This window comes from Salvelinus sp. IW2-2015, linkage group LG11 (genome assembly GCF_002910315.2).
Source record: "Salvelinus sp. IW2-2015 linkage group LG11, ASM291031v2, whole genome shotgun sequence".
Classification (NCBI taxonomy): Eukaryota; Metazoa; Chordata; class Actinopteri; order Salmoniformes; family Salmonidae; genus Salvelinus; species Salvelinus sp. IW2-2015.
This window is the reverse complement of record NC_036851.1, coordinates 40073148-40086753: the sequence shown is the minus strand read 5'-3', so window position 1 is coordinate 40086753 and position 13606 is coordinate 40073148. Positions and strand designations below refer to the sequence as shown.

Genomic DNA, 13606 nt, shown 5'->3' with positions numbered 1-13606 from the left:
AACATGCTTGTCTCAAAAAAGCTTGATGACATGGATAGAGGCAGAGCAACGCAAAACTGTATAATATATTAGTTTATTTTGTCATATGAAAGGCTATATTGAGAATGGACACGCAGCGCTGAGCACTACATAATATTCAAAGAATGCATACCACAAAATACTTAAGACGCCTGTTCCTTCCTTGGCATAGACCAATCAGGTGAATCCAGGCAAATATTTTTGATGCATTTACTAGTGTGGGTTAAAAACGAGTACAAAAGTATCAAGTATGAAATAAGTATAGGAGGCAATTGACAAACATTTATTGCTACATAAGGGATAATTGCAAATCATTTTTAAATACTGTTATTAAGAAAGTGTGTGGCATTCAAAGTCCAATGACTTATTCCCATGATGCAGAATTAAGAAGGCCTGTCTTCTCTCCCAGTTTCATAGATAGTTCTCCTTTACAATCTAATCAGGACTGTTGACTTTCAGCTTGCTTCTACATTGGCTCCACTGCACATTTGGATGTCTGTGCTGTCAGCTCTGGCTCAGTCCCATCCTGGTTCCTGCCTGGGCCCATATTCAGTGTCTCAGAGTAGGAAAGCTGATCTAGGATCAGGTCTGCAATTTGTATAAAAGCTTATTAATCTAAAAAGGCCAAACTGATCCTAGATCAGCACTCCTTTTCTGAGACGCTTTATCAATACGGGCCCTGGTTCTGAGTTCAGTATTAGAGCTGGGCAGACTGAACTGTGGTCAGGTGACAACATAGAGAATGATAGAGGCCTCTTGTGGCCAAAAGGCCATTTTAGCATGAGCAGCGCTATTGAGGACTTCCACCATTTTAATGTAGTCAAATGGGTGGGACTTCCAACTTCGTTGGCTGATCCCTCTTGGTGACCCTGTTGGAGTCATGTGCAACAGGATCATCAGGAGGGATCAGCCAATCGTGAAGAAGAAAATTGAATACTTCAAAATGGAGATAGTCTCAATGCCCATGCTGTCACAGACGACCATAATGGCATTGATACAATGATGAGGCCTCTTTACATCTCTATGGGTGACAAGACATACACAGCACCCTCCCATCCAGTGGATGGCAGCCATGGTCGTTTGGCTCTGGGGAGAGCTGGGTACTGCAGACCTGAATATAGGGTGAATAAAATGGAAAAAGCTGTGAGATCCAGATGCCACAGCCAAAGTTTCCTCTGTGAAAAATAGTTATTTTATTATATTCTGTTCTAACATGATTCTATTTTAGATGTTTGAACTGTGATTGTGAAGGACCCAATCCCCAGTAATTATTGTGCTGATTGAGATCGACACACAAATATAGCAAACACCCATAGTACGCTATCATATTTAGAGCATTTCTCCTGTTCCTGAACTGTACCTCACATCGATAGCAGTCCTCGTGAAAGGAGCGTCCCAGGCACTCCACGGTGTAGCTGTCTATGCCATCCTCTCTTGGAATGATCAGCTGCTGGCAGGCACTACACTGGGGAGCGTATTTCCTTCACCACACAAATCAGAGCGAGCACAGTGTTTCATCATTGTGAATTAATTATCAAATATTTTCAATTACAACAACATCAAGCACATTTAGTAGCTCTCATCATCAAATGATCTTAATATATGAGTGTGTCAGAACTTGGAACAGAAGATGGAGATTTGTGTAGCTATCTGTGTACCTGTAGTAATCCTGGAGGCAATACACTTCCCCAACCTCTCCCTGAGYAAAGCTCTGCTCTCCAATTGGTTGGCTGCATGTTGCACAGATAAAGCAAGGTGGGTGGTAAACTCTTTCCAGTGCATGGATTACCTGGTCTTTGATAACTTCCCCACACGCCCAGCAAAGTTCCAAACTGGCCTGAAGGAAAGAAAGTAGTTTATCATGGTTTATTGTCTTCATCATCATCATCATCATCATCATAAAGACGAAGGATCTTAGTTTGAGCCAGTTTGTTACAGCAGGAGGGAAAATCAAGTCAGAAATTTCAGAAGACCGTAACCTTAATTATAATCACCATGTTTACTTCACAAACAGTAAATATACTAGTTGACACATACTGTACTGACACTCACTCAGCAGTAGTTTGGAAAGGGTATGGAGACTGGACACGCAGCTACCAAGACCCTGCTGCTGATGGAGATCACACATACTGACTCAAGGTAGTTGGGGAATGGGTGGGGGAGCTGGACAATAATAGGCTAATATTGATTATGAAAATTACGTTTCCACTACCTCTATGATGAAGACATTTCAAAGTGGAAATTACAAACTTCAGAAGCCTTTTTAAACCTCAAATATACTACATGTTTTTCATTTCCTGGAAAAGTTATCCTGCAACAGGGTGATCAATTTAAGATCCTATATGTTAAAGTCATCATCCACTATATTTCTTGTTCCTTCCCAGAAGGATCTTCTTACCCAGCCTGGTCTCATGGACTAGACGTAACATAGTAAATGTAAATCCGTGACACTCAAATTAGTTTAATATGTTATGTTTGGTATGTTACATAGAACAGAAGGTTACTTAAGGTAAAAATGAATGGGTGAGCATATAAGGAGAATGTCTAGCAACCCAAAGGTTGCAATCTCATCGCGGACAACTTTAGCATTTTAGCTAATTAGCAACTTTGCAACTACTTACTACTTTTAACTACTTTACAACTACTTAGCATGTTAGCCAACCCTTCCACCAACCCTAACCTTAACCTTTTAACCTAACTCCTAACCTTAACCTTAACCTTAACCTTAAACCCAACCTTAACCCTAACCTTAACCCCTAGCCTTGCTAACATTAGTCACCTAGCTAACGTTAACATTAGCCACATAGCTAACGTTAATGTACAAATTGCAATCCGTAACATATGGTATGAAATACAATTTGTAGCATATCATACAAATTGTAATTTGTAACATATCATACGAAATGGATGATAGACATTCACAAATGAATAAATACCATAYGAAACGTAACACATCAAACTAATTGGAGTGTCCTGGATTTACATTTACTATGTTACGTCTACACCTGAGTCCAGGTTGTCATACCTGGTAGCAGTCCTTACAGAGTGGTATTCCTGCCTTGTTATAGTACAGTTTACCAGCCAGAGGGATATGGCACTGTCTGCACTGGAAGCAACTGGCATGGTATGTCCTGTTCAGAGCCTCGATGGCTGTTTCACTCAGGGCCACAGGCTTACGGCAGAAGCCACACACCTCTACAAAGCACACATTCACATATCAAGCAGGGTTCAAGTTACACATTTACGTTTAGGTGTGTTCCAAGTCGATATCTCTGGCAATTGAACAGATGCTAAATATATACCATTTACAATCTGCTACTGTAAATGTAATATATTATTATTATATTTAAATTCTTATGCGGTGTACCCGATTTGTTATGAGGGTGCCCAGCCCCTCTCACCCCCCTAGCTCCCCTGTAATTCGACCTCTGATATCATAACTGTTAAATGTGAAAGGTGCCAGGCCCGGGTGACATTTCTAAAAGTTACCAGACACAGTTTCACCCTTCACCTTACCCTTGGTCTCTACCATCACTAGCTGCTCCTCTGGACTGCCCTGGATACGCTGAGACGCTTCCTTCTGTTCCCCCCCACTAGATGGTGTGCTTTGGTCCAGCTGTCTATCCACTGCAGCGCTCTGTGGGTAAAAAAGGGGGATAAAGTCAAAGATTCTTCACTTGCRTGACTAATCAATTAGTTTAAGCACACAGACACGGTATTCTTAAGCCTTCCTCAACAGTGCCATTTTTAAGTAATATCAATACACTATTTTCTCTCTATTTTCTCAGTCTCAAAATTAGATAAAAAATGTTGAGGTCCAAACCTTCTGGATGGAGAGGGAATAGGGCTACAGTTCATGGTAATGGTGAAAGGGGCCCCAGTCTTGCACACTGTGAGTGTTCTTTGCAAAAATACATCAAATCCCCAGTGCCCCTCCGTTCAGGCATCTTATTGGCCTGTGTTTTCATTGTTTCGACTGAGAGATCGAAAATACAGAACACAATAATGGGGCGACAGGGAGGTTCATGTTTTTCTGAGAGAGATCAACAGTTTAGATAAAATCCTATTTCTTCTAAGTAAAGGGAGGCAGTGCCAGGCGATGTCTGAGAAAGGCCCAAAAAATTACCAAAGACTCCAGCCACCCGAGACATGGACTCTTCTCCATGCTCCCGTCCAGCAGGTGGTTATGGTGCATCATGGCTCAGACCAACAGACTCCGAAACAGCTTCTATCTCCTGGTCATAAGACTGTTAAATGGCTAAAAACTACTGCTCTCCCTTTCCCACAGACTATCCACACTGACTCTGTGCCCATCCACTGGTCTCTAACCACTCAGACGCACACCCTTCCCCTTCACTCTTACTCACATACACATATACACACACTCACATACACCCTCACTCACACACTCATTACTGACGCCACACACTTACAACCCCCCCCCCCCCCCCCCCCCACACCTACAGTTATGCAAAAAATTATTATTATTGATTAGATGTATTATTACCATTATGCTGCGTTTCATTGATTATTGATTGCTATTACCATTAGTATCTATCTATTTATTCATGCTTCTGGTCATTATAACCTTCTCTGTTTACATGTAAATGTTATCATTCATATATATGCCATAAGTATTTATACACTGAGTATACAAACAATTAGAACACCTGCTATTTCCATGACATAGAATGACTAAGTGGAATCCAGGTGAAAACTATGATCCCTATTGATGTCACCTGTTAAATCCACTTCAATCAGTGGAGATGAAGGGAGAAGACAGGTTAAAGAAGGTTTTTAAACCTTTAGACATGGATTGTGTTTGCCATTCAGAGGGTGAATGGCCAAGACAAAATATTTAAGTGTCTTTGAACGGGTTATGGTAGTAGATGCCAGTGGGCACCGGTTGAGTGTGTCAAGAACCTACAACGCTGCTGGGTTTTTCACTGCCCAACATTTTCCTGTGTGTATCAAGAATGGTTCACCACCAAAGGACATCCAGCCAACTTGACACAACTGTGGGAAGCATTGGAGTCAACATGGGCCAGCATCCCTGAGGAACGCTTTCCAGGGACACACTACAACACTCAGACATTTTACAAAAAGATGCATTTGTTGTTAGGGAGTCCACCTGACCATAGGCAGAAGGGATGACCACATGTTCTCTCGATAAGTGTGTGAATTTCACAATTTTCCTGCCTGCTAAGCATTCAAAATGTAACAAGTACTTTTGGTTGTCAGGGAAAATGTATGGAGTAAAAAGTACAATATTTTCTATTGGAATGTAGTGAAGTAAAAGTAAAAATAGGAAAGTAACAATACCCAAAAAAACTACTTAAGTAGTACTTTAAAGTATTTTTACTTAAATACTTTACACCACTGTACCCCTCCCTGTACATTGAATAAAGTACTGGCACTGACCTGTATACAGTTGTACTTGCATTGTCCTGTTTCTTTCAACTATACCGTACTTCTTGTGTGTTTTTGATTACATGTTCTATTATTTTCTGTATTATTCTTATTATTAATTATGTTATTATTATCATGTCATTGTTGTTAAATTGCTCTCAAGTAAGAATTTTACTGTACTGTTTTACACCTGTTACACACTACAGAGTCTTCTGTACACAGCTTTTGGCACCCATCACTATCAGTACATCACCGTGTGCATGCCTAGACATTACAGAACACATCTTTCAACACAATGGTCATGATATGAGGTCTCGTCAGAAATATAAAGTGGACCTGTTCTAAATAGTACTATCAGAAGAAATCTAGAAGAAGAAATCTGTCCACCACTGAAAAATCCACAATAATCGAGAATTTCAATAAGCATTTCTCTACGGCTGGCCATGCTTTCCACCTGGCTACCCCAACCCCGCCAACAGCTCTGACACCCCCCAACAACTGGCCAAGCCCCCCCCCCCCATTCGAATCCCACCGTACCTTCTCTACTATACAATCTGGTTTCAGAGCTGGTCATGGGTGCACCTCCGCCACGCTCAAGGTCCTAAACGATATCATAACCGCCATCGATAAAAGACAAAGACAGTGCATCCGTCTTCATTGACCTGGCCAAGGCTTTCGACTCTGTCAATCACCGTATTCTTATTGGCAGACTCAACAGCCTTGGTGTCTCTAATGAATACCTTGCCTGGTTCACCAACTACTTCTCAGATAGAGTTCAGTGTGTCAAATCGGAGGGCCTGTTGTCCGGACCTCTGGCAGTCTCTATGGGGGTGCCACAGGGTTCAATTCTCGGGCCGACTATTTTCTCTGTATATATCAATGATGTCGCTCTTGCTGCGGGTGATTCTTTGATCCACCTCTACGCAGACGACACCATTCTGTATACATCTGGCCCTTCCTTGGACACTGTGTTTACAAACCTCCAAACTAGCTTCAATGCCATACAACACTCCTTCCGTGGTCTCCAACTGCTCTTAAATGCTATTAAAACGAAATGCATGCTCTTCAACCAATCGCTGCTCACACCCGCCCGCCCGACTAGCATCACTACTCTGGACAGTTCTGACTTAGAATATGTGGACAACTATAAATACCTAGGTGTCTGGCTAGACTGTAAACTCTCCTTCCAGACTCACATTAAGCATCTCCAATCCAAAGTTAAATCTAGAATCGGCTTCCTATTTCACAACAAAGCCTCCTTCACCCATGCTGCCAAACATACCCTCGTAAAACTGACTATCCTACCGATCCTTGACTTCGGCAATGTCATTTACAAATTAGCATCCAACACTCCTGTCAGCAAATTGGATGCAGTCTATCACAGTGCCATCCGTTTTGTCACCAAAGCCCCATATACTACCCACCACTGCGACCTGTATGCTCTCGTTGGCTGGTCCTCGCTACATATTCAGACCCACTGGCTCCAGGTCATCTATACGTCTTTGCTAGGTATAGCTCCGCCTTATCTCAGCTCATTGGTCACCATAGCAACACCCACCCGTAGCACGCGCTCCAGCAGGTATATTTCACTGGTCATCCCCAAAGCCAACACCTCCTTTGGCTGCCTTTCCTTCCAGTTCTATGCTGCCAATGACTGGAACGAATTGCAAATATCACTGAAGTTGGAGACCTATATCTCCCTCACTAACTTTAAGTGTCAGCTGTCAGAGCAGCTTACCGATCGCTGCAGCTGTACACAGCCCATCTGTAAATAGCCCATCCAACCAACTACCTACCTCATCCCCATGTTTGTTTTTGTTTTTCTGCTCTTTTGCACACCAATATTTCTACTTGCACATCCTCATCTGCACATCTATCACTCCAGTGTAAATTGCTGAATTGTAATTACTTCGCCACTATTGGCCTATTTATTGCCTTACCTCCTTACCTCATTTGCACACACTGTACACAGATTTTTCTATTGTGTTATTGACTGTACATTTGTTTATCCCATGTGTAACTCTGTGTTGTTGTTTTTGTTGCAATGCTTTGCTTTATCTTGGCCAGGTCGCRGTTGTAAATGAGAACTTGTTCTCAACTGGCCTACCTGGTTAAATAAAGGTGAAATATAAATAATAAAAAAATATATGTAAAAAACATTTGAATGGCAATAACATAGCCTTGTCCCAGATCTGTTTGTGAAGTCTTGCCAGCTCCTATGGTCGTTGTAATGTCATGGCTACCAATAGCATGGGATGTAGAGCCAGTCTTACCAGTTGGTCAGACACGGGTGGTCTGTCTGAGGACACAGGTTGAAGGAGGGGGGCAGTGGGGGGCTCCTGCACGAGTGGAGGAGGCAGGAGAGGTGTAGGATCCTCAGTCAGCTCATCATCCACAGACACGGGTGGAGGAGGCAGGAGAGGTGTAGGATCCTCAGTCAGCTCAGCATCCACAGAAGACACCGGTGGCGGAGGCAGGAGAGGTGGTAAGATCCTCAGTCAGCTCAGCATCCACAGACACGGGTGGAGGAGGCAGGAGAGGTGTAGGATCCTCAGTCAGCTCAGCATCCACAGACACAGGAGGAGGGGGAGGAAGGAGCTCTGTGAGGAAGAGGTTCAAGAGTTTTTTGTGGTTTTTGAGGTTCTCTGTATTGATATGAATGTTGCAGTAATCATCATCACAAACCTGTCTGTCAACATGTTCTTTATACAGTGTATGTATTTTGTTATCATTCATAACAATACAATTATATGTAAATGGTAATATCTAGACTTCTTCACAGCAAAAAATACAGATTTTGTAATACATGTTTTGACTACTCCTGGTTACCTTCAGGACCCTTGTCTGCTTCTGTCTTTGTCTGCTGCTGCTGTGTGTCTCCCAGACCCCAGCTGAGGTCAGGGGTCACTGTGCTGGCTGGAGTTCTGGGCTCCGAGTGTCTAGCCAGGGAAGGTGTGGAGCTCTGGACCCCTTCGTGTGTACTGCCCTGGGACTCAGATGGAGCCCTCTCCTGCCTGTGAATTGTGCCTTGCTGTGTGCCACTGACACTAAGTTTACGAGTGCTGCTGTCCTCAGGGCCAACCCGCATGGCTGTACGTGGCATGTCATTGGCGRTGGCGCTGTGTGTGCGTGTGTGTTGGTGCTGTGTGACTGTGGCTCTGTAAGGGGATGCCAGCGTAATAAAGAAGGAGGACACCATCCTCTTCTGTGGAGAAGCCGACGCCATGATGCTGAAACACACATAATGCAACAGACCGTCGTCAGGTACAACATGAAACACACTAAACAACATAGTATTTATTTGATTCAAATTCAATAAGCTGATTCAACTTCCCACTGTAAATAACACGTAAATAACTTTTTACACCAGTTGACCGACCTTAACCTGTACATGTACACACCACATTTCACCTGTTTCACTCCCTCATGCAGTACATAAATGTACGCAGACATAAAAGCATTTATAAAATATGTCTACATATGGTATGCTGTACTTGTATGAAAAACATTGCATGGCTAACAAAACTCCCTGCTCCGGCAAAACGCTACGTCCACGGACATTCGTTTATTTTCCTTAATGAGTCTGGATCTGAGTACCTCCCTGACTATTTCCAGAACGCAAACATATTCTGTCCTGATATAACCATTCTGATTGGTCCCAGAAAATCGATGGGTTGGGCAAGAGCCAGCCCAGAACACATGGGTAAAGCGACGTTTTGAAAATTCATCATTGGCTTTGATACACTGATTGGTTAGAGATGATCCAATCGCTGATTACTTTGTTTTGTACAAAAACCCTTATTTTGACGTCACCACAAACGACTTCAATGATGGCAATCTGACTGAAGTATGTAGCGAGCATAGAGCAGAGGAATAATTCAGTTTGAGTCGTCAGGCAATGAAAAACATACTCAAACAGTCGAAATAACACACAAATGAGTACACCACACACACACACACACACACACACACACACACACACACACACACACCACACACACACAACACAACACACACACACACACCACACACACACACACACACACACACACACAACACCCCCAACACACACAACACACACACACACACAACTCAAGCACTAAGACTTGCATCCTCTCTGCTGCCAAACTACTTTGAAATGAGACCCCTAATAATTAGTGCAAATCATTTTCTACTGTGTAATTGCATACCTGCTTGAAAAATGTGGACATGAGCTCTGTATTCCCCCTCTTTCTCTTTTCCTCTCTGTGTTTCGGCACTCCAGGTCCGCTCCTCTATTGTCACTCCTAAGCCGCCACTGAGAGGGCGAGCTCTGGCAGAAAGAACAGTTATCTACAGAAAGCCCCTCCTATTCCTCCTGTACCTCCATCCCTCTCCCCCTCGCTCCCTCCCCCTTCCTCTCCCGCTGAATGACAACACCACTTCCCCAACTGTAAAAGGTGAACAGTTAATCACTAACAAAGTACAGTAAAAAGCATGACACATGCACACAGTCATGCACAAACACATACTCTCACTCATGCATAGTCTTACACACTCACTCACACATTAGTAATGTACACAGCACGTACAGTATCACACAGAGTAGACACACACCAGAAGACACCCTTCTTTCCTCCCACCTTATCTTATGAAATCCAGCAGGATGTGACTGTACCTGCCTTTCCAGCTCCCCTCTCTCTGTAGCTATCTTCTTCCCCTCTCTTTCTCTATCTCCCTCCTCTCTCTCTTTTTCTCTGCTTTGCCTTATTGTTCTGTCAGTTTTATTTCTCCTACCTCCCTCATCCAGTCTGCCCTCTCTTTTTTTCTTCCCCCTAATTTTTCTCTTTCCATCCCAAACTCTGCAAAAATGTTTTGTTGATTTCATGATGAATTCACGTTAGTTTACAACTCAACCAAATTTAAACATTTAAAAATGTAAAAGAACACTGGATGCTCAGGGCAAAAAAAATTAGATTGGACTAATAGGAGCAGTAAGGAGCAAACACATTACAGTGCAATGAATCATAGCAAAATTACTGGTTAAATAGTGGGGATAGAGAGAAAGAGAGAGAAAGACAGAGGGAGAAAGAGAGGGAGAGAGAAAGAAAGAATGAAAGAGAGAGAATGATTGTGGTAAGACGGCTGGCAGAAAAAGAAAACAGAAGGTTGCGAGATGAAAGATAGAGGTGGGCTTGAAAATGGAAAGGAGAAAAAGAGAGAGAAGGGAAATACCAGAGATGTGTGAACAGAGTTAGAGAGGAGTTAAATGGAGAGAGGGGGCTAAAGAGAGAGAGAGAGAGCGAGAGATTTGTCATTGTTTATAATTGTATTACAATGTATATTGTATACATTGTTGCTTTGGCAATATTGACACAATGTTTTTCATGCCAATAAAGCAGCTTGAATTTGAATTTGAAAATTTGAGAGAAAGAGAGAGAGAGAGAGAGAGAAAGAAAGACAGACAGAGAGAGAGGAGCTGCCAGAAGGGGAGCTGGGTCAGGGGGTCTGTGTTGTTCCAGTGTCTGACAAATGGAATGCTACTCTGTGGTTATGACATCAGCCCCTAAAATCTAGGCCCCTCCCCCACAGCTTCCCTTCATCAAGAACCCAGATGCAGAAAGGGGGAAACTGACAACACAACTCTAATATTTCTGTAAGAGAAGAGATGGCCATTSTAGGGAAACAGCACATAATGTTACATCCCTTTGAAATAAATCGCCTTTTGGTTTATTCAGTACAAATAGGGTGACTCCAAGGGAAACACAAACAGGATGATGATGAACATTTCACAACAAGTGTGTTTGTAAAAGGACAGAAAAGGCATGTAGGCATGATTTGCATTTTAGAAACCATTTGTGTGGCCCTGGCCACATATAAAACCCTGTTCTCAACTTTAATCTGGTTTTATTCGCAACTATTTAAAACCCTAGACATAACGCTGGCATCATTAACCAAATAATGGTCTAATTTCTCTTTCGTTTAGTTGATAAAGCATGATTCCTGTCTGTACTTCCTGTTTGACTGTAAGTCGCCCAGGACAAGAACATCTGCTAAATGACTAAAATGTAAATCTACTAGGATTGCGCAACTAGGTGTGCTGATGACTACTTTTTGAAGGGACAAGGTACACCCAGTAGAGACAACAGTTACCACACACCTCTCCCTCTGGTCTTTGAACCTCAGTTCATCCCCATCTTCAACCCTCTCCTTCTCATCATTCCCCCATTTTACTTACCACTCAACCACTTCCTTACCACCTTCTATCTTTCACTGTATACTCACCCCTCTTAAATAATAGAAATGATCATCACAATTGTTATATTTTGAATAGTCAACTCAGGACATCTGGTAAAGCTAAATAGACTACAACTCCTAGCTACAGCTCAAATCTATACCATAAAGTTAGAGTGTTATATAAGCCACTTAGCCAGAGAACAAACTGTATATTTGTGGCTCTAGCAACCACATCCTTGTCACTGTGGAAATAGACTGGTTAATAATTCAARAGAAGACAGAGGAAAGAAACAACAGATCAGTGCCCTTGTGTAAGCAGGTTTAGGTCTCCCTTCACTGGTCCAAACCACACAGTGTCATAACAAGGTCATAAACAACCATTCATATTTTAATATTGCTATGATTTATGACAAAAATTGTGTACGTCTATGGGACAAAACAGTATCAAAGATGAATATGTCTGCGTAAATGGGGACATTATTGGATTTCAACATATCACTGAGTGAGACAGGCCAGTAGATAGCTGTATTTGATGTAAGAGTTATTTTTCTCTATCTGAGGTAGAGTGAAACAAGGACTGGTCTGTGTTGTGGTATTCTGCAGCCTGATAGTCTCTCTGTGTGTCTCTGTCTGATGATATGGAGCACAGGCTTCTCCTTGGTGACATGTGCTGCTGTGTGCTGCTGGAGTGCCGGGCAGATCTGCTGGGAATGTCTTCTTCTGCTTCCACCTAAAAAGCAATAGAACAACAGAGAATACTGTCATGAAGATACAGAAAACTATTTGGAATCAATGATTACTGTATGATCACAAAAGTCTGTGCCATAAAAGCGGAAGAATCTTTCCCGTTTTAGAGGTATTGTGTTTTCTCCCCGTTCCCTAAAGGTCCTCGAAGCAGAAATGAAAGAGAAAACGTAATTGATGCTCATTCTAACATTCTTCTTGTAAGCAAAGCTTTATTAAATCTTCTACGGCAAAGTTATGACAGACGAGAAGCTGCATGTATGTAATTACAGACAAGTTGACTAACAAATAGCCTACCCAATGTTGGCAGAAATCTCCTCTCGTCGTCTTTTCTCTTCTGGCTCTTCTCTGCTCTCTCTCTCTCTCTCTCTCTCTCCTCTCTCTTTCTCTCTCTCTCTCTCTCTCCTCTCTCTCTCCTCTCTCTCTCTCTCTCTCTCTCTTCTCTCTCTCTCTCTCTCTCTCTCTCTCTCTCTCTCTCTCTCTCTCGTCTCTCTCCTCTCTCTCTCTCCTCTCTCTCAGTCTCTCTCTCAATTCAATTCAATTCAATTCAATTCAAGGGGCTTTATTGGCATGGGAAACATGTGTTAACATTGCCAAAGCAAGTGAGGTAGATATTATACAAAAGTGAAATAAACAATACAAATTAACAGTAAACATTACACATACAGAAGTTTTCAAAACAATAAAGACATTACAAATGTTATATTATATATATACAGTGTTGTAACAATGTACAAATGGTTAAGCACACAAGTTAAAATAAATAAGCATAAATATGGGTTGTATTACAATGGTGTTTGTTCTTCACTGGTTGCCCTTTTCTTGTGGCAACAGGTCACAAATCTTGGCTGCTGTGATGGCACACTGTGGATTTCTCCAGTAGATATGGGAGTTTATCAAAATTGGATTTGTTTCAAATTCTTTGTGGATCTTGTGTAATTGAGGGAAATATGTCTCTCTAATATGGTCATACATTGGGCAGGAGGTTAGGAAGTGCAGCTCAGTTTCCACCTCATTTTGTGGGCAGTGTGCACATAGCCTGTCTTCTCTCTTGAGAGATGTCTGCCTACGGCGCCTTTCTCAATAGCAAGGCTATGCTCACTGAGTATGTACATAGTCAAAGCTTTCCTTAAGTTTGGGTCAGTCTGTCATGGTTTGTCATTTTTTTATTTTCATGTCTTGTCGCCTCCTTGTGCTTCCTCTGCTGGTTCTTTAAGTG

At 42.2% G+C, this 13606-nt stretch overlaps 2 protein-coding genes across 3 annotated transcripts in view; both read right to left on the bottom strand.

Moving 5' to 3' along the window:
• Window positions 1-214: 214 nt before the first annotated feature.
• Window positions 215-10699, bottom strand: LOC111970403 (filamin-binding LIM protein 1-like). Its single transcript, XM_023997117.2, has 9 exons — window positions 9618-10699; window positions 8257-8657; window positions 7942-8027; window positions 7701-7766; window positions 3535-3655; window positions 3044-3213; window positions 1677-1855; window positions 1379-1499; window positions 215-1129 (listed from the first exon to the last, which is right to left on the bottom strand). Exons 2-9 carry the CDS (start codon window positions 8651-8653, stop codon window positions 1040-1042), a joined length of 1230 nt encoding a protein of 409 aa, XP_023852885.1. The 5' UTR covers window positions 8654-8657; window positions 9618-10699; the 3' UTR covers window positions 215-1039.
• Window positions 10700-11109: 410 nt separating this feature from the next.
• LOC111970393 (transmembrane protein 82) overlaps window positions 11110-13606 on the bottom strand; it is a 10814-nt gene continuing 8317 nt past the window's right edge. For both annotated transcript variants that reach the window (XM_070445729.1, XM_023997103.2), the window contains exon 6: window positions 11110-12373. In XM_070445729.1, coding sequence (XP_070301830.1) covers window positions 12185-12373 — 189 coding nt within the window. In that variant the 3' untranslated portion in view covers window positions 11110-12184. The remainder of the gene's footprint in view (window positions 12374-13606) is intronic.